Source organism: Aquila chrysaetos, chromosome 12 (genome assembly GCF_900496995.4).
Source record: "Aquila chrysaetos chrysaetos chromosome 12, bAquChr1.4, whole genome shotgun sequence".
NCBI lineage: Eukaryota > Metazoa > Chordata > Aves > Accipitriformes > Accipitridae > Aquila > Aquila chrysaetos.
In genome coordinates this window covers 190,786-211,020 of record NC_044015.1, presented here as the reverse complement: position 1 = coordinate 211,020, position 20,235 = coordinate 190,786, and the positions used below count along the sequence as shown (strand labels likewise).

The following is a 20,235-nucleotide window of genomic DNA, read 5'->3' as shown; positions in this document are numbered from 1 at the left end:
GCCCTTGGTGGCACTTCCCTCCAAACCTCCCTGCTTTTTATCTGGAGAGCTCCCAGATCCCGTTCACCACCACCCCCTTTCCAGTTTGTTTTGGCTTTGCCTGGGGATCCTCCTTGCCCTGGCTCCAGCTGGCTCCAGCCAAAGCTCCAGCGTAGGCACAATGCTCTGCCAGGATGCCTGTGGGAGGGATGGCATCCCAGAGCAGGATGCGGGCAATGAGGACCGTCCTCATTCTGCCAGCAGCTGTGGAGACAAGAGCAGGAGAGAAGCCAGAACCAGAGGTGCCAGTGTTAACCCCGCTCCTCCTGGCTCACAGAGAAACCTCCAGAGAGAGGGGGAGAAGGGCCCCCCCCCACAGGAAAGGCACCGCATCACACCAGGTAAGGCGGGGACTCGTCTGGGACACGCTCACCTGGAGAAGGGAGGGCAGCTCTTCCAGACACCTCCCACAGCCTGCTGGGAGCCGTGACAGCACATGGGGAAACTGAGGCAGGGTCCAACATTAGCCAGCAAAGCTACCTGTTCTCCCCCACTGATTCCCCTATCACAGGGGGTGGGGGGGGGGGGCAGGAGAGGGAGGAAAGTATTTTAAAGTCATCCCAAAGGCGGCAAGAAAGCAGGCAGCAAGTCACAGTTTTAACCAACCTTCTTATTTCTTTATTTGAAAGGCACAGCTTGTACGTCCTTGATACAGCATTTTCAGTTCCTCTTATTATAGGTCAAGTGATTAAACACAAAAAGCAAAACAAGATCTTTCTAAAGGACTATATACAAACACCAGATTATTATTTTATTTTATTCTTTTTTTGTTCCATTTTTGTTTTTTTAGAAGACACGCTAGCGCACGGAGATAAGAACAGAGAAAGCTGCTGTATCCTCTACATGGGGGCGGGGGCGCGGTAAGGGGGAGGACCAGGAAAGGCTCTCAGTCTGCCTGCCCCTCTGCCCAGCTGCCCGAGCCCCCCAAAGCCGGGTGCTATGCCGAAGGGGAGCAGGTGGCAGAGGCTCTCCCTCCAGCCCAAGGCCAAGGAGAAACCCCGGCAGCCGGAGCGTGTCGTACTGCCGCGGTGCCGCGGGACTGGTTAAGAACAGATACATGCAGAACAGCAAGGTGCCGGCCTGGTATTAGTGCAGGAGGGGCGCAGGGAGGGCAGGGCCAGGGCGATGCAACGAGATCAAGAGCGCTTGGGGAGGGAGGAGATGGTTTCAGGGCAGGGATCCCAGCAGGGAGTTGTGCAGAAACCGATAGGATCAAGGGGCATCTTTAAATACCAAGGGGGGAGCGGTGGGCAGAGGGGAGTCACGTGGCACCGAGGAGCTGGGACAGCCGGGGGGGCACGCAGCCCCAGAGCAGCCCAAGCCAGGCTCTGGCTCGGCTCTGTGACAGAGCAGGACCGGGGACGGGGAAGCCAGGCTGGGCATAGGGAGAGCACGATCGGCCACACAGTTACTGCTATGGCGCTTGCATTGCTGCGGAGCAGCCCATCCGCTGGGATGGTGGTAGGGGCATCCCCCAGGCACTGCTGCCCATGGGAAGAGGCCTGGCAAGCTGCCACCAAACACAAGCCCCCGCGATTCTGCTGCGCAGCTAGAGAGATACTGCATCTTGCGTTAACCCGCCCCCCCCCCCCCCCCAAACAGCCCCCTACCCCCGGCCCCCCAGTCACTCTAATCCGATTTCTCCCCATCATCATCTTGGTGGGCATCCCCGTCGTGGCCGTTCTTGTCCTCCTTGGAGAGGTGAGCCTGCGAGCCCAAGGCCGAGAGTGAGAGGAGCCCGGTGCCGGCACTGACAGCAGGGAGGGATGGGGGCTGGAGGCCCACAGGGAGCGGAGTCAGAGGCAGAGCGAGGGCTTGGAGCTGCGACAGCTGGTGAGCTTGAAGCTGCTGCTGTAGAGAATGACGGACAGACAGGAAGACAGGAGAGGGCTATTGTCATTTTGAGCGCACTTGGACCCCAACCCAAGGGCCTGGGTTGTCCAGACAGACTGTGCCAGCAGCCAAGCTTAAACCAGGGACCTCAAGGTCCTGGAGAGCACTGCAGCCTCTGGGCGGGGGGGAATGAAACAAACCACCAAAACATTCTAGAGTCCTAGGGGTGCGACAGCCTCAAGAGAAGACTCAACAGCATGTCCCTAGCACGACACATAGCCCCTAGCCCACAGGACATCTGGCCTCAGACTCTGGCATGCTCCAAGGATGCGGTTAAAGCCCTCCCAACCTTGACCAAGAACAGATGGTGTTTTCATGTCAAGGAGCTGCTGTGGTTCCTGCTCAAAACCAAAGCTCCTCTCCTTGCACCCTGCTGGGACGGAACAGGAATCCATGCTCCCCTGCAAACCCATGCCCATATCATAACAAGTCTGGACAAAACCAGCCCCATGCCAGCAGGGCCAGCCCAGCACTCACAGCCTCATCCCAGCAGGGCTACAGCACTGCACATAGAGCAGCCAGCTCCCAGCATGCAGGGCACATCCCCAGGTCATGATTCCCCTGCCCAGCTCTGTCTCAAAGGCCAAAGGCACGGATTCCCATCCCTCTGAACCCAAACTAAACATGCATCACGTACACGGATGATGGAGTTCAGTTCTGGTGCCGTAACCTGCTTGGCTCGTTCAATGGCTCCCAGGACTTGCTGCTGATGCTGGTGTGGAGAGAACAGAGGAATTCAGGGACATTTCTAGTATCACAGGGAAGGAGAACAGGGACACAGCCCTGCTAGGTCTGACACACTCACATGTATGTTACCTCAGCTGCTAGCACCGAGATGGCAGGGCACAGAGGCAGGCTGGTTAACCCCATAGCTGGAGACACCTGCACGCACTTCATTTGTGACAAGGACCTTACACCACTGAGGCCCACGGTAGTGAGAAGCAGGGAAGGAGGCATGCTTGTCTCGTTCCAGTTCCTCACCATGGGGTTAAGCAGGTCCCCTCTTACTCCCATCCTTGTCCCGCTCTGCACAGGCTCAGCGATCCTTGGCCAGAAGGGCTCTAAGGTGGGCAATGCCTCCCACCCTGCCTCCCCTCCTCTACCCAGAACTGACAAAGCAAGTCCCCCTAATGAACAAAACAAGCCCTAAAATCAGAAGCTCTTGGGAAGCTCCCCACTCCTTGGGACACATCCCAGGTCCCAACTGCAGCAGCTGGAAGACGCTGCTGTAGAAGAGCCCAGCGCAGCTGCTCCAAACACAAACAGGAAAAACAGCTGCATCACAAACTTTAAAAAATAAAGGACAACTGTACTTGCTCTGAGAGCACAAGGTCTCTGAACACCAGGCCTGTCTATTGCACTCCAGCAAGTAGATTTTTCTTTCCATCTTGGCAGCGGGACAGGGTTGGGGAAGGGGAAGGGGTTGCATTAAGATGCAAAAGGTTTAGTTGTGGCTTAGTTATTAGGCAGCTCTGATCTGATCAGCAAGCCACTTTGTCTTCCCTGAGAACAGGTGGGCGGGAAAAACACAGCCTGTCCCCCAACCCCACAGCTAACCCAGACCAAGAAACACAGCCTCCATCCCACAGCTAGTCCTGACCAATAAAAAAGCCACAAGAACAGCAGTGGAGTTTAGCCTCTGTAGGGTTGTATGGGGAGATGGACAGATATGGCACTAGAGGTGTTTCATCTTCCTCCTGCCTCAAGCAGCAACTCCCAGGCACTCCCAATCAGTTTCTCAGGGGAGTGGGAGGAGCCCATCAGCTGCATTAATTAATGAGGCAGAGGAACCAGATCTCAAGGAGGAGCCATATGGAGGGTTTTGTTTTTTGTTTTGGTTTTGTTTTTTTTTTTTTTTAAACGCCCTCCTCCCCCAGTTAGCCACCCAAAGCTCCCACCACCCATGCAGAAGTGGCCAATGACTCAGAAATCACAGGCAGGAGAGAACAGAGCCCATCTTTGTCCACAGCCACCAACAAAGGGGACAGACAGGCACATTAGCCACTGCACAGCGCCTGGGGGGCTGCTCAAAGGCTTCCAGGCCAAACCTGTCTTGAAGTGCTTGTTCCTGCACAGAGGCTCAGAGCAAGCAATGAGGTTTCCCAGGCCAGGAGCATGGAGCTGCCCATATGGGAGGGCTGCGGCACCTTGCTGTCCCGCAGCGGGACGGGGGCCTCCGCTCCCCTCTGCCAACGCGCCCCCGAGCCAGAGCCAAGGCCAAGCCAGGGGACTCACCTCTTGCGAAAGGTAGGGCAGAACCTGTGCACAAATCCCATTTAGCCTCTTGACGATTTCAGCCTAGAAGGCGGGAAGAACAGAGAGGAAAGGCATCAGGCAGCTTGGGACTGACCATCCTCAGCACCGGCTGCTCCACGTTCCCCCGCCCCAGGCAGGGCCCGAGTCCCCAAATGGCCCCAAGAAAACAAACTCCCCCCGGAAAGATGCTGGCAGCATCCTGGTGCCACAGTGGGGTCACCTCACTCCCAAGGCCCCTCCCTACATAGTTAAATGCATGAATGCTGCTGACTGCAAAGAGCACAATATTCATTTAACAAATTGGGAGCAACCACAGAGGAAACTTATTATAGACCCAGGTGGGGATGCATTGAATTACAGTTGCCATGTGGACATAGACACACGTGCTGCCTCCACCGAGACCCCCCCCCACTCTGCCCTGGAGACCGGCTGCTCAACCTCCTCAGACTCCCCCTTCCCAAAGGCAAGCGTTTGCCCACTGCCAGCCTCCCCACAGCTGAGCTGCAGGACTGGGGCTATTCAGGGAGACCACAGGGACTGGGCAGCTTCTTCATTAGTCTCATACAAGCAGGTGGCAAATTTTGGGATGTTAAATGCTTTCTCCTGGGAAAGAGTAAAGCTACCAGCCCTTTGCGAATCACTTTCCAATGGAGTCAAAAGAAATACAGAGCCAAAGGGTTTAGGCGTGCACCAAAACCAGCCGGGAGGGCCCCACCAGCACCACAGGGGAGCAGACTAGGCTGGGAGACAGTTGACAGGACAGCAGTGAGGATTCATGGCTCAGATCCTTTACCAAGATGCAGGTTTTCCCAGGGAAGCCAGTCTCGTGGGCTTACCAACAAGGGCAATGGGATCAGAGGCATCAAGTGCCTTTGTGGGGAGCGGAATTGTGCTAAGCAGCTTATAACTGAGCCACGACACACAGACAACTTTGTGACTTGAAGCTGAATCCAGATAGTCAGGCTCAGAGGAGGCTCATGTTGTTAACAGAACAGGTAATTAGCCACTGGGGATAATTAACAACTTAACCACCAGTGAGGGTAATGAACAAACTTATCCAGGCTGCAGAACTGTCTCCATCAGAAGGAGGCTTTCTTAGAAGGTCTGCCATCACGTTACGTAATGACAGCCCAAGAGAAGTGCTCTCTGGCCCGACTGCAGCAAGAGCCTGGGGGGAGCCAAAGGTGTTTTTCATGTTGGGGTGATCACAACAAGCCTTCCTAGGCACTGGGGAAGGAAGCAGGGCCAGGAACCTACCCGGGGCCTGGGAAGAGGGTGGGAGGGACCCAGGGTCATCTCCTGCCCTCCACCCTGGGTTCGTGTCTGCTGACCAACTCTGAGCCACAGGTCCAGACCCTGCCAGCGTCCAGTGCTTAAATACCTGTTCAGGCCCTGGGGAGAACTAGAGCATGCCTGCAGCCCAGGGTGGGAGCCCTCAGTCTGGGCACTGCGATCCTGAGAGGTAGGGGGAGACCCTGCATTTCGAAGGCAGCTCTGACATTTTACAGGTTCATGGCATTTCTCGTTCCTGAAATACCACTGAAGTGACAGAGGGCAAAGCACAGCAGACAACCCACCCTCCCCAGGAATTAGAGCACTTGGAAATGCCTTCCCCCTACCTGTTTGTGCATTTCAATATTCAGCCCGTAGGACATCTCGTAATACTGTAGAGCAGGAGAGAACAGAACAAAAGAAATTGTAAGTCAAGTCCCCACCAGGTAAAGCAGCTCCATACAGCAGTGCTGGGAACTACTACTGCTTTACTAGCAAGGTCTTCTACAAAGGCTGGGCAAGGATGGAAGGAGAGAAGAGGCCAGCCCTAGGAAACAAAGACAGCAGGAGGCAAACACAGAGACCCCCTCCAGGTCTAAGGCAGAACCACCGAGCCCGGGGGCTCCCTACCCACCTTGCTCCAGCCTCACACTGCTGCCAACGGAGACCTGGGAACTTGCTGACAGGGCCCCATGCAACACCCCTCACAGACAGCTTTCAGCAGTCTGCATCAAGATGAGAGTGAGTGATGCTGCTTCAAACCTGGAAAAAGGCTCAGGGCTCCACAGACTTCCATATCCACAGCCAAAAGAGAGGCAGCCTAACTCTACAAGCTTTGCCTGGCCAATATCCTAAAGCCCACACGGCTGCTTCAGCAGCAAATGGAAGAGATCACAACTGGGCTTCATCTAGCAAGTAACACATTCAGCTGCACACAGCTCCAGCTGTTTGGGAAGAAGCTATGTGGAAAAAAACACACCAAAAAAACCACCCAGACCCACCCCCCCCCCCCCCCCCCCCCCCCCCGCACAGCAGCAACAGGCAGCTACAGAGCAATCTACTGTCAGGAGAAGCCAATTCTTGACCCCTGGAACAAGCGGTTTTAAGGCTGATGTTTGAGAGTTTAGAAATCTCCTCCCTCAGCCTGCAGGCTGCAATCCTGATTCTTCCAAAGGGAAAGAAAAATCCACATCTGCGCTCATCTAATTCAAGGAGAAGATCACTGGCGTTTTGGTACCGACGCCACAAGTCTGAGAAGCGCCCAGCTTGGTATTGCCATGATCTCAGTCTGCTCTAACACTGCTGCTGGCTCTCGAGGCTTCTTTGCATTCTGAAGACTGAGCAGGAAGCAGGAGCCTGACTCCCAAGCTGCTAATTGTGACTTATTCAAAAAATCAGAGCAGCTGTAGCAGCTTTGCACATTCACAGAAACCCTCCTCTTTGCTTCCCGTGACTTGCTGTGGTGGGGAGCGACAGCAGCTCTGTGCGACTCCAGCTCAGCCATGCAGACAAGGCAGGAGCTGCTGCGCCTGCAAAGCCTCAAATGCTGTACAACAAGCAATAACCCTTCCCCTCTGCCGCCAACCTGCTGATGGTAACCTGAATCAATTCTGGTCACCGTCAGCATTAAGGTAAAAAAAAAAAAAAAAAATATATATATATATATATATCAGCCACACCTAGAGATGAGAGTCTCTATGCAGGCTGCAAGACCCAGGAAGCAATCATTTATCAGTGTGAATGTGGCAGGCTTCCTCATTCATATACAAGGAAAGCTGTGACCTCTTCTTGTCCCCAGCCCCAAGCATGCCTTGCACCCCACAGCCTCAGAGTCTGGACATACAGGCAGTACAGGAGGATGGATGGAGGGGCCAGCTCCCTTATTTCTGGTTTTAAAGTCCTAACTCTGCCCTAATACAGAGCTGCTGTATTAATTTCTACATCTTATCTCTTCCTTCCTGGGCAGGTGCAGCAGCTGGTAAGCAGGCACCAGCTCATCTTCACGGACAGTATCACAACCTCCTGTTAACTCCCTGATAGGAATGGAACAGACCACAGCTTTGCCTGGCATCCCTCCCCTCTGCTACAAGGGCTCTTCCACGCGTGGGAAGACAGAAGCATTACCTGGCAGGCAAACCATCACCCTGCCTACAAGAACATGGCTGTTTCCCGGCAGATTTCTCTTTAGAGAGTTACGACTAACCCTGCTGCCCACATGTGGCATCATGTCTCATGCCTTTACCAGGCACTGCCCTGTGATTTGCACACTTTGTGCTGGGACACACGCACTGGTGAGACGTGCTAGCACTTAGCACCACAGCTCTACAAGGCTGCCAGGGTCACAAGAAGGTGCAGAGGGTTTAGCTCTTGCACAGCAGCTGGTTTCTGCTTCCAGCTCCCACCAGGCTTGTGGGGTTTCCCAGCTTCACGACTGCTCAGAGCACTGCTTTGTCTTTCACCGGCCATGACTCTCCCTGAGTCCCTAGACGCCTGCACACCAGCACCTTGCAGCTCCTTCTGGGGTGCGTAAGAGCTGTCACTTCCCCCAGGGCACAGGGAGTAAGGTCAAGCAGCCAGACAGTGGCGAGGCCAAGGACCCCATCACCACCCATCAAGCAGTCAGCCACTGGGCCCATCAGTTTTCTACATCCAGCAGTTCTCTGCTACTTCCCCGCGCTTCAACAATCCACTGCATGCAGACAACACAAAATATAGAAAAGCCCCATTTTCAGAAAAGCCAATGCCAGCCTTGCCTGGAGGCCCGCCGCTCCATGGGGTGAAGGCTCCCTGCCAGGCAAAACCCAGGCACAGACACCTGCTCACCACTGGAGTCCCCACCCACATGCTCTCGGCTGCTGGGGCCTGTCCTTACCATGACGTAGTGACGCTGCATCTCCGATTTCTCACTGGCTAGTTTGTCACATTCCAACTTCAAGCTGAAAAGCCAGAAAACAGTAAGAAAACCACAAACAGGAGGTGAGAGAGTTGATCGCCACAGAGCAGCTGCTTCCTGCACGGCCCCATCCTGGCCAGGCTGGCTTCTCGAACACCACCATCCAGACTCCAAGGGGCAGTCAGAGCTGAGCCACAGTGTGCTGCACAGCGGTGACCACAACAGAGCCCACTCTCACCTTCCCAGCTGGAGTCCCACCAACACACATTCAGGAGAAGCAGCACGAGGCTATCCACCAGCTGGACGCCGACCTCCCCCAGGCAAATCCTTTCGGCAGGAAGCAGAAAGCTGGGCAGAAGCAGAGGTGGCTGCCCAGGGAGGGGTTTGCCTTTCCTCAACTGATCGCTGGCAGCTGGGGACGGCTTCTAGCGCAGGCCTGCCTGTAGCATTCAAGAGATGCTCCAATACAACTTCTAAACCAAAGCCAGATCCATTTCTGGAAGGTGGGGGGGGGGAGGCCCAAGTGCAGCACATCCCTCCAGAAGAAAGGATTTTTTTCTCTTCCCTAGGTTCTTCACACCCTTCAGAGAAAGTGCCGCTGCTCCCAGTGTTTTATGAGACTCCAACTCACCAGCCGAGCAACTGCAGCCAGCATGCGCTGCGGTTTTATGTTTCAAACAAGAAACAGCTTCACCTACACAAAACCTGCTTCTTCTCGAACAGATTAAGTCCAAGGGGGTGGAGTGGGGTGGGGTAGGGGGATAGCCTCCCTTCCAACTGGCATGTTTCTTGGGCTCCCCTACTCCCTCGCTGGCACTGCCCAGAGACACGGGGACACCAGGAAATAGCCGTTTCCCAGCAGTTTTTCTGCCTGCTCCTGCCAGAATGACACCACCGCAAACCTGTGACCTGGCTGCCCAGCGGAGCCCAGGCTGGGGGAAGACAGGCAGGGAAGTCGCAGCTGCATGGCACCAAGGCCCTTGCCACAACCAGCTGCCTTGGAGCCTGCTGGGCTGTGGCAGAGGGCATCACCCAGTTGATTTAACCCAAGAGCTTCAAGTTTATTTCAGACACGCGCACATGCAAAGCAACAGCTTTCAGGTCAGCAGCAGTGTTTCCACACACACCCGCAGAAAAGCGGAAGCTTTTGGATTTAAGTGCTCCCTGCAGCATTCGCCGTCCAAGAATGGCAGCCAGCGAGAAGAACCGAGGAAAACTCCCAGCAAGACGCGGGAGGCCTGGCAAGCCTCCGCGCGGTCCTGGCCGAGCAGTGCTCAGAGTAAAGACCTTGGCTGGAGAGGGAAGACGCATGTTCTCCTCTCCAGGCTCCCAAGTGGATGCAACCAATCCCCTGCCTTAGGTCCTCCTCTAGCCAAAGGTGACCAAAGCTACGTGACCGGGTCTCCGCCTTGGCATTCCCGCTCGGTCCATGCAGCAAAGCAATGAAGCAGGAGAATCAGAGCAATTCTTGCGTGTCGTGCTGCCGCGTGCCAGCCCCGCGGAGGCCGTGGGGCAGACCCGGGCCGGGCCCGGCGGCGCACGGGAGCACGTACCTGTGGTACTGGGCCTGCAGGAGCTGGAACTCGTCCTTGATGCGGTCGCAGGAGTCGGAGGTCGTGAACTTCAGCTGCTGCGGCAGGTGAGAGGAGCCCTTGAACAACAGGAGACAGCGCTGGGCGCCGGGGCAGGCAGCTTGCCCGTCCCACCCGCGCAGCAGCCCCGAGCCCGCCCTGGTCCCGCAGCCCCGGGCAGGGCCGGGAAGCCGCGCCTCGCACCGGGGGGGCTGAGCCCCAGCAAGAGCCGGCCGGGCACCCCGAGGACCGGTGCGCTCAGGCCCGGGACGCGCCCAAGGTCACCCGTGGGGCCGCTGGCGCCCGGGCCCTTCCCCGGGCGCTGCCTCCGGCCCCGCCGCCCACCGGCGGCGGCCGGGGCTGCGGGGCAGGGAGACCCCCGCCCTCTCGCTGCACGGCGGCGGGAGGCGCTCGGTCACCTCGGCCCCGCCAGGGCCGCCACAGGGAGGCCGAGCGGCCCCCTCGCCGGGCCGGCCCCGCGGCCCCCGCCGCCCCCCGGTGCCCGGCCCCGCCCCGCGGCCCCGCCGCCGCCGCCCCGGGCTCCCGCGCCCGGCCGCGCCGTACCGAGTGCCGGCTTTGTGGAAACATCATGTCAGGCTGCGGCTCGGCCCCCGCACGGAGCGGCCCGGTGCCGCCGCCCGCTCCCGCGCCCGCCGCGGCTCCCCGCGCCGCCGCCCTTTGTCCGCGCCGGGCCCGGCCGCCCCGGCCCCGCGGCCGCCCCGCCCCGGCCGCGCCGCTCGCCCCGCGCCGCTCCCGCCGCCCCGCCGCCGGCGCCTATTGTCTAATGGCGGCTGCGGCTCCGACTCCGTCCTGCGGCTGCTCGGCACCACCTGCCGCCGCCGCCTCCCGGGCCGGGCGGGCCCACGGCCGCCCCCGCCCCCGCCGGTCCCCGCCCCCGCCGCGCGGCGCCGGCGGCCGCGGGCACCGGGCCGGGCCGGGCTGCGGGCTTGCGGGCGGCCTGGGGCCCGCCCGGGCCGCGGGAGCCGAGCGGGGGCCCGGGCCCGGGCCGGCGCGCCGGGCGAGGCCCCGCGCGGCTGCCCGGGCCCCCCGCCCCGCTGTCGGGCGCGACGGGGCCGGGGCCGGGGCCGGGGCCGGAGCCGGACGGGCCTTTCGCCCACCAGCGTCTCCTCCCCAAGCCCTGGCCGTTGCAGTCCTGCCGTGGCTGCCCGGCGTCCCGTACCTTCCTGGTGCTGCGGCCCGTCGGGTGTTGCCCCGCTTTCCCCGGGCCCCTCCTCACCGCCGGTGCCCAGGCGGGACCCCAGGCTCAACATCAGCTGCAGCCGAGGTGCGGAGCGCTGCCCCACGGGGCCTGGGGTGCCGCCGGCTGAGCCAGTGCAGCAGCTTGTCGTGGAGGCCTCGGGTTTACCCTGGACCGGGGTGACTCGGACTGAGGTCTGGCAGAGGTTTGCAGGGCAAACCTCGGTGCCTGCGGTCCCTGGCGCCAGGTCACAGGAGCCCTGGACAGTGCCGGGTCTCACTGTGTGGTGAGGCTTCTCGCCTTTTGCAGCTCTCTTGCGTAGGAGAGCATTGGCCTACCACCCAGTAAAGATAGTTCCTCTGGCTCCTGGCGCTGCATCTTTATTACGTGGTGTTAGGGGGGAAGGGGAAACTTTGCTGTTAATGAAGCCACCGCTCCAGTTTCTTACAGGTTCTTAAACCTGATGTGACACTGCAGGAGCTGAACCGTGCTGGCAATGCAGGGAATGCCATCAGATGCGGCTCATTTTCACATCCTTCCCCAAGTGGGAGAACAGTGTTTGTTTACACAGGGGTTTGTTTTGCTTTATTTCAATGCTGCCTTTGCTGAGCACGAGGGAAGGCAAAGGCAAGGGAATCCACCTGCAACTGGCCCCAAACAAATCTCCCGTCTGCAAGCCATGGAAATTCTGCTCTGGATGCAAACTTTGGTCCTAAACCTGCTGCCTGAGGAGCAGACCCTGCAGTTTGTGTCCTGGGGGATCGATTGCATCCCCACAGAGAGCAGAGAGGTGGGGAATTTAGCCACAAGACTTTATTGCTGGAAGGACTTTGTTGCCATGGGGCCTCTTGCAAGCCACACACACAAACGCGCCTGAGCTGAGGCGGGATCAGGTCCTTAGAATCCAGCCTGAGAATAACAGGCAGGAATACGGCTGGCGCGTGTGAGCGCACAGGGAGCTTTCATCAATTTCAGATGCTGCTCTCTGTCTATCCTTAAAAATCGGTACATTTTCTGATTAAAAATAAAACCTTACACGTCATGACTCCAGCAATGCGGGCTGGGCTGTTGTGGTATTTATTTTTAAAGAGAACAATATAGCAGCTGAGTTACTGTGACACCTCCTGCATATTGTGCAGTAGCTTTTTCACTTTAACATCTCCATATTAGTGAAAACTGTGACAGCTTCATACCAAGGATTATTAATAGTGCAGGCAGGCTTTATGTCCCTGCAGATTAAGGGTGGGAAAACAGGGTAGACAGTCTCCCCCTCAGCTGGTCAGCACCCTGGTCCCCTTTTTACATGTAGGGAAACTGAGCCACCCTGACTTGGGCTTTGCACAAGAGCAGTGAGGTGCAGTTTGTAATTGGTGTGTGCAGGAGACCAGACTAGGTCACTGCTGTCCCCTTGCAAAGCTAAGGCCTGCCTCTCTGGTGAGCTCTAGCTTCAGTGGGAGGCACTGGAGCAAGTCTGGAGCACGTCTCTGTTCCCTGCCAGGCTTGTCACCTTGCTGCCATGTGGGGGGAAGGAAGGGACAATGGCATGCAGAAGGGTTTGGCCCTCAGCTATGTGATGATTCAGATATGCAGTGCCTGGGTTGAGAGCTTTACCGTCACTGGCCCCCAGCACAGAACAGACTGGCCTTGCAGGTAATAGTCTTCACTCCATTATAGGAATTAGGTATCTATTATAAAGATGATTATGCTAAGTGCAGAAGAAATGTGCAGCATGCAAATACTATACTTTGAATCACATGTTCAAAATCAGGGGCTGTGGGCTCTCCCCTGCACTCTGCAGTGGGAGTGCTGATGCAAGGTCCCTCACTAGGAGCCCACGCATGTGGCCACTGAGAAGATGCTGGGCTGGGCCAGCTGATCCCAAGGGGAGCACCTGGAGCTTTGGATCCTCTTGCACGGCTGCTGCCTGTGGGGTTTGCACCGTTCAGACCGCTCCTGCTTTGTTTGCAGAAGGGCTCCCGTGTTGTTCCAAAAAGTTACTCCTTTTAGTTGAAAAAAACTTTTGAGTGTATGTGTGGGTCAGGAGGCTCACATTTGCTGCTAGTTTGGAAGAACAGATATGTGTATTCCTGCAGCAGCTAGAGACCTAAACCACAACGTCAACTGCCCTGCACAACATGTACATGCACATAAGAATGGATGGCCCCTAAATACACAGCAGGTTGTTTCTCCCATTTTACAGACTTTGCCTGCGTTAGAGGTGCTGAAGGATGATCTGGTGTGCTGTGCCTGCAGAGCGGTTGCTGTCTGTTAGTATCTTCCCATCCAGAATATTGCAGGGGTTGGTCACAATGCAGGGCAGGACAAACTTTGAGAAGAGACCTCCAGAGTGGATGTCTTGCCTTATCAGTCCCCTCAGATAAGACGAGAAGGGCAGCCAGGGCCAAAGGTGCGTTCTTTACCCAGTGGGTGGCTGCCTTTTAGCACAGCTATGTACACTCGGGAATATGTCTGCCTGCCAAGCCAGGTAGCATCTCTGCTCTCCTTTTCCAGCGCACCCCTTCATTGCTCATTTAGATATTAAACTTTCCTCTTTAGCTTGAATGAAATTTTTTCCAGTTGAGATAAAGCAGCAAAGTTGCCAAGTAGCAATCTGAAACAACAGGTATTCCTAATGATGGTAGGGCCAAAGCTGTGAAGCATTTGTCCTTGATACAAACAGGACCAGGCTCTTCCTGTGGCTGATGGACTTCTTTAAACAGCAATAATAATTACAAGAGTAGATTGAACTTCCCAGGAGATGATGCAGAGGCACTGTTCCTGGACCCCAGGCTGCCAGTATGAAGCTTCCCTCAGGCCAGCAGCACGCACCCTCCACAGCTCTCCCACGCAGTACCCCAGCTCAGACCCTGGCCTCTGGGAAGGGCTCACGGTGCCTCTCCGAGGCGCGTGGCAGGGGGAATGGCTGGGCAGCCACACCGTCAGCTTGCTGGCAGCTTTGGCCCCAGCCGAGCTCCCCAACAGTGGGGGGCAACAGGAACATGAATCTCAAGTCTTCCCTTGGTCACGGTGAAAGCACGGGAGCCCTGCTCACACTGCCCTGTGCTGCCTTCCCCTCCCTTTGCAACAACTCACAGTCGCTCCCTTCCAAGTGGGAAATGAAATGTTCCTTTATTGGCTTTTATGTTGGCTACAAAATGTTCCATTTTATCTTTTTTTTTCTCTCCTTACTTTCTTCCAGGAAACATGCTAATTTATGGTATAATCTTGGCAAATCCCAATCCAGGGGAACACAAACTTGCTTGTGCCTAGTAAATGACTCTTTAATGGGCCTGTCTCCAGCCAGGCAATGTATCTGCATCTGAAGAAGGGGGAATTATAACCTTGCCCAAGCAGTGGGCCTGCCTGTGTCAGCAGGGGCGAATATGGCCTGGGCATGGCAGCAAAAGAGCACATGGAGGAGCCTGCCTTGAACACACCTTGGTAAAAGGAGGGGATTCCCTCAGACCTGGCTCAGGAAATGAGGGTTTTTCCAGCGCATGAAGGGAGCTCTGAGCACGTGTCTAGGAGCTCTCGAAGTGAACCAACATTTGTCTGCTGCAAGGCTATTTTACAGCAATGTTGGAAAGCTGCAGCTGAAGCAGATGGATTCCCCCCCACTCCCCCAACACCTGGGCCAGGAGCAAGGGCATGCCAGGCTCTCCCTGCACCCAGGGCTGGGCTGAGCTTGCAAGGGGGGTTTCCAGGGAGCGTGTCTGCTCCTAGGGAAGCCGGACCGCCCTTTGGAGGGGCCACAGAGGGCAGCCAGGGACGTGGCTGCTGACATTGACAGCTTAGTTGAGAGCCTGACACTGCATGGCAACTTGGTCTGGGAGGCTGGCAAAGGGGTCTCCAGGCTGGGGTGACCAGGACACGGGGGCTGGAAGAGCCACTTCCACCTCTCCTGCAGCACCCTGCTTGGTGTCAGCCTTCCAGGGAGAAAGGTGCCGTGCCTGCCTTTAGCATCGCTTTAAGGCACTGCAGTACGCATGGTGATCTCGCAGCATGCCTGCTGGCCTTGTGTCTGGCCCAAGCCATGTGCCCTCAGGTTGTACCACACCTTGTCCACACTGAGCTTTGCCTTTCACCACATCCTGAGCTTGCCCAAGCCTGTGGGCTCGTCTGGCTGGAAAGCAGGAGCAGTCTCCTGCTCAGAGCTGGCGCAGGACTGGACCTCTCCCATGCCTCCATGCTGGTGTCCTGTCCACAGAGGCTGGAGGGAAGATCCTGCCATTGCTCCCACTTCCCATGACATGCATGTCTAGGAACACACTCATTCTCCAGGTTGCCTGGCCACTGGCACTGGAGCCTGGTTACCTGGGGAACGGGAGTTTATATTTAGCATGGTTAACGGAGCAATAGGCTGTCCCAGGCCCTGGCCCCAGCAGGAAGGGTTTGTACAGGGATGCCCTGATGAGAGCAGAGCAACTTCCTATTCATTCCTAAAAGGAGCAGTCTAACAAAGCTGCCAAAAATAAATATGTTTAATGAAGAGCCTTTGTAAATTATTCAGATATTCCACTCCAGCACTGGTTCAAGGAGAGAGGCTGTACAGACACTTTCTTCTCTGAAGCTTTGGACGCAAGGTGGAAGTCATGCTGTCATTGCAATGGAAATGTAGGCTCCAAGATCCTGTTTTTACCCTAAGAATACTGTCTCTTTTACCTGGAATTAGAGAGGAAGAAATAAAAAAGGCACAGCAGCAATTCAAGCCCTGAGATAAGGAAGGTTTTTTTCCTTTCCCCCCGCCTCAGGACCACTCTTGAGTCCCAATACCTAAAGCTGACCACATACACAAGTGCTTTGCAGGATTGAGTCTGAGAAATTTGGGCTTCCCTGGGCACTGCACACCTCAGCGTGGTGTGGAGAGGACCTCACTGGAGGTGGCGTGGTTCAGCCAGCAGCTCCTCCTTCGCTTCTCATGAAGTTTGAATGCTGTGGACTCTTTCCAGTAGAAACAGGGCTGAGACCCACCAAACTCATTAAACTTCAGCTGCCATCCATACACCAGCTGCTAACAAATCCCAGTCTCTCCCCAGGATGTAAAGCCTGGCTTTGCAAAGTGTCATCCCCCACTGCCACCCCATATTCAGACATCTGTGAGGCATTTAATAAGGCATAGTGGTTGGCAGCTTGCAGGCTATTAGCCACAGCCTGCCCCATGCCACACTGCTGGTGCTCACAGGCTTCTCCCCTTCCACCCTCCCTGTTTTCCCAGCCCATCTTTGCCGGCAGCAAAGCAGCAGAGCCAGCTCCTGCTGCACCCAGCCCTGCAGCTTGGCTCTGGCCGGGGCTGGGCAGAGGAGCTGCCTGCTTCTGCTCAATGGCAACCCTGCCAGGTACATGTCTGACCTCGATGGCTTGTGCACAGCAGCAAAATCCTTGTGCAGAGTTTCCCTGCTGACTTTTATGTGGAACCACGTGGTTTCCAGTGCTTTAAAGCTGCAGGGGTTAATTCTGTGTTTTGCTTCAGCCTCTCAGGACTACATTTAGGTTTCTCTTTCTGTGGTTCCTTGCACCCTGCCATCAGCAGTTTGCTGTTGCAGACAGTCAACAGGGACTGTGTGTGGGAAGGGGTAGCCCTCTCTCGGGGCACAAGCAGAGGCACTTGGGACAAGGGAGGCATTTACATGGAGCATGTCTCGGCCAGGATCCCTCGGGTGGGTTGCCTGTGAGCCATTCCCACGCATCCCATGACGCAGCCCTGCTGTCTCAGAGCAGAGGTCACTTTCTCCCCTCTCCGTACACCGCTGTGCTGGGCCGCACACAGACTCATTGCCTGTGACTCAGGCCAGGCCCCCACAGGGAGGTCAGGGGCCTGCAGGACCCCGGCAGCATCCCCCAGGGCCAGAGCAGAGGCTGGCAGGGGCTGGCATCTGGGCACCAGGCTCCCACATCACTGAGCTGTCTGACAGCCCCTCGCCTGCCCCTTCTCTCTCCCAGGAGTCGCTGCGATGCAGCCGCTCAGACGCCTCTCGCAGCACCGTGGCTGCCTGCGGGGAGGAGCGCTGCCGGCTGCCTGGTTTGCTCCCACGGCTCTCAGCTCGGCTGGGCGCAGATCTCACAGCTGAGGGCCTGGGGACCGGGCTGTCTGTGTGGCACCCACAGTGCAGCCCACCCCTCCACCATCCACCCACCGCGGCTGGGCCAGGTGTCCAGCTCCCTGCCTGGCCAACTGGCTTCGCCCAGGGAAGCGAGAGGCGCTGGGGCAGTTGCAGTGCCCGTGATGGTGGGGGAGGCTTGGTGCTGGGCCCCGGCTCTCTGCCACGTCCAGGCCAGCTCCTGTGCAACCTGCGGCCACGCGGTCCCTTATCACCCCTCTTATCACAGGGATTATTGGCTTTTTATATTAAACTTTCTCCAGATAGCGTAACACAATCTACCAGACGCCTGGCAAGGGCTTGGCAGGCCCAGGAGTGATTTATAAGCAATCTGTCTCTGCGGACTCTCACATATGGGCTGTTCCTCCTCTCCCTCACCACCTCCCAACTCTCTCCCCCCTCCCCTGCTGCTGCCGTTATCAGCCATGCAAATCTCCCTGCTGCAGCGAAGGGGTGGAATGAGCAGTGGGGCTGCCCCACGGAGGATGGGTCTCCCATGCCACCGGCCGGGATAGCAGCGCTGCTCCCGCCACAGCCAGCAGCCATTTTGCCTGCCTCTCCAGCTGCTGGGTGCAGGGCTTTCAGGCCCTGCCAGGTCCAGGCGGGCGGCCGACTGCCCAGGTAGGAAACGTCCTTACGACACCGGTGGTGACACCAGTGCTGTGGCTGTGGGTTCAGGTGGCTGCATCCCACGGGGGTGTAGCCATGTCCCCCGGCACGTGCCCCCTGTCCGTTACTGCATTTCTCACACCTTCCTTTGGAATGACTGCTGCTGGCCTCCATCAGGGACAGATATTGAGCCACAGCCATTGATTTGATCCTGCCCTCTGCAGTCACCCACATCCTCCTCTGCTCCGCACCTGAGAGGCAAAACCCCACCTAGGGCCCCTCCATTGCAACTGCTGACTTAAACACTGTCCTGGAAATTGACATGAGGGTGCAGCAGTTGGATGGCAAACGCAAGGCAGGCTTCCGATTTAGTTACTGACACCTTACTCAAGCGATAATTTGAAGCTGTCTCCAAACCCCGAAGCTGGGCTGGTTCCCACAGGTGGTCTCGCTGCACTCGCTGCAGCACGGTCTGTCTGGCTGAGAAGAGGAAACCAGCAGGTTCCTGCACTCAGCCTGGACTAAGTGCAGGGTCCCAGTGCAATGGCTGCTTTGGCTGCTGCAGCCCGTGGCAGATTTCACTCCTCACCGCTGAGATTCCCCCGCCAAAGCTGGAGTCCTGTGCCTGGCAGAGGGGTCAGAGCTGGAGCTTAGCATCCAGGGCTGGCGCTGGCTTGGGCAGCTTTGTGGGGTCATTTTTGTCTTGAACTCCAAGGAGCAGTTGATAACCCCGGGAACTGGCAGGAATCACGTGCTCTCCTCTCAGTGCCCTGGCAGTACCTGTACTGCAGCAGAGGCTGCCCAGCACATGGCATCGGGACAGCCTGGGGAGACCTGCTGGTGTCCCCTTACCTGCTCCCAAAGGTGCTCATCTGCCACACATCCCAGGCCCAGCCTGCACTCTGCCCAGGCTCTCTTCCCCCAATTTCAATGGCAGTGACCCAGGGCTGGGATCCTGGGCAGCGCAGGCTTGCAGGGAGGTGAGGAAGATCTATGGTAGCCTGCAGTGTGGCGCTGCCCACCTCACGAACACGGCCTCAGCAGTGCACCCACTGGATGCCATTCTGCAGTGCTGTACCTCACCCCCATCACCACCCAGCCCCAGCTGCTCTGTCCCCCAGGACACCCAGGTGCTCATGATGGTTCACAGCAGAGTCCCAGCAGCTCAGCTCCCACATGGGGCAGCAGACAAAGCACTTGTTTGGCACCACATGCCCACATTACCATGCTCTTTTTTGGGGGAAACTCTCTTGCCACTTGCCCTCAGAGGCAAAAACGAACCCCATCCCAAATTCCCTGCCAAGGAGAAAAATGAGAAACTACCCCATGGATGTGCAAAGGTCCCAGCCAGGGATGGGCTGTGGGCAGAAAGGGCCTTTCTCCAAGGAAAAGCCTTGGTCCAGGCAGGCTTTTTTACAGCTGGTAAAACATGTCCACCTTCTTTGATCAGTTTTATCAGTGACTTGGAATAATTGGGTTCCATTCCTCATGGTGGCTGCCCCCCCCCTCCCCCTTCTGCTGTGGCCTGTGTTTTTGCTGCAGACTGATTAGGGGTAATTATCATCCTCTTTACCAGCCAAAGTGCAAGGAACAGTTCACACTCCTTGCAGGAAGCAGGAAAGGGATTTTGCAGCTGAGGCATGATGAGGAAGCACATGGCAAGGATGCCTGAAATTGCCTGCTGCTGGGCCAGGGCTGGGACAGCATCAAGTTCCAGAGAAGGGCTTAGCGCTGGGTGGTGTCTCTGAGGCATTTGGTGGGAGATAAACAGGAATTTTGAAGCTGTAACACGGTCATGAGGTCCAGGGGAATCCACTGACCCTTTGACCACGAGGAGGCTCCTGGGCCGATTAGTTTCCAGAAGCAGCATTTGAATCCCTCTGCATACGAAACAGAGACTGAGCCTGATGGTGGGAGTGATCAGCAGGGCATGGAACAGGCAAAGCAGGGGCTTCTAAACCAGGCCCGCTGTGTGTCATGGGCATGGCAAGGACTCTTACCTCTTTCCTTCTCTGTTTCCCTTGCTGGACAAAGGGAGTAATGAGATAGCAGTTTTAAGGTCAAAGGGATCATCCAGGCTTTCCTCCTGCCTAATGTGAGGCAGATAATCTCTCCTGGCGACGCTTCATCACATTCCTCCTACCCCTGTGCAGGATCAGTGCTCATCTACTGCATGGGAGCTCCATCAAATGAATATTTGCAATGATTTCTGAGATTTGCACAGGGAAGACAGATTACTACACCCTTAAGTGTATTCCTGTACTCAGCTAGTTTAGCAGCGCTGCATTCCAGGTAGGGAGGACATTTCCTCCTGACCTCAATCTATGACAAAACACTGAAGCATGATGCTGGATTGATTGCACAAGGAGATTGTGTCTTAGTAACTCGTGTGAATGCTGCAGCAGC

The 20,235-nt window shown here is 56.7% G+C and overlaps 1 protein-coding gene across 2 annotated transcripts; it reads right to left on the bottom strand.

The window, feature by feature from the left end:
• Positions 1 to 634: 634 nt before the first annotated feature.
• TLE5 (TLE family member 5, transcriptional modulator) lies at positions 635 to 10,631 on the bottom strand. 2 transcript variants are annotated; one of them, XM_030033579.2, is made up of 7 exons: positions 10,489 to 10,631; positions 9,907 to 10,004; positions 8,333 to 8,396; positions 5,808 to 5,852; positions 4,168 to 4,230; positions 2,570 to 2,644; positions 635 to 1,890 (listed from the first exon to the last, which is right to left on the bottom strand). In XM_030033579.2, exons 1-7 carry the CDS (start codon positions 10,513 to 10,515, stop codon positions 1,669 to 1,671), a joined length of 594 nt encoding a protein of 197 aa, XP_029889439.1. In that variant the 5' UTR covers positions 10,516 to 10,631; the 3' UTR covers positions 635 to 1,668. The 2 variants fall into 2 exon arrangements, with proteins under 2 accessions (XP_029889439.1, XP_029889440.1); XM_030033580.2 differs by having other exon boundaries at positions 635 to 1,887.
• Positions 10,632 to 20,235: the final 9,604 nt, after the last annotated feature.

Bases quoted from the DNA above. Each gene is read 5' to 3' on its own strand.
- TLE5 (XM_030033579.2), bottom strand. From the start codon at position 10,515: ATGATGTTTCCACAAAGCCGGCACTCG. The intron at 2,645-4,167 runs GTGAGTCCCCTG...TCTCCACACCAG, and splicing joins TGCCCTACCTTTCGCAAGAG to CATCAGCAGCAAGTCCTGGG. The intron at 1,891-2,569 runs GTACGTGATGCA...CATTCTCTACAG, and splicing joins AACTGAACTCCATCATCCGT to CAGCAGCTTCAAGCTCACCA.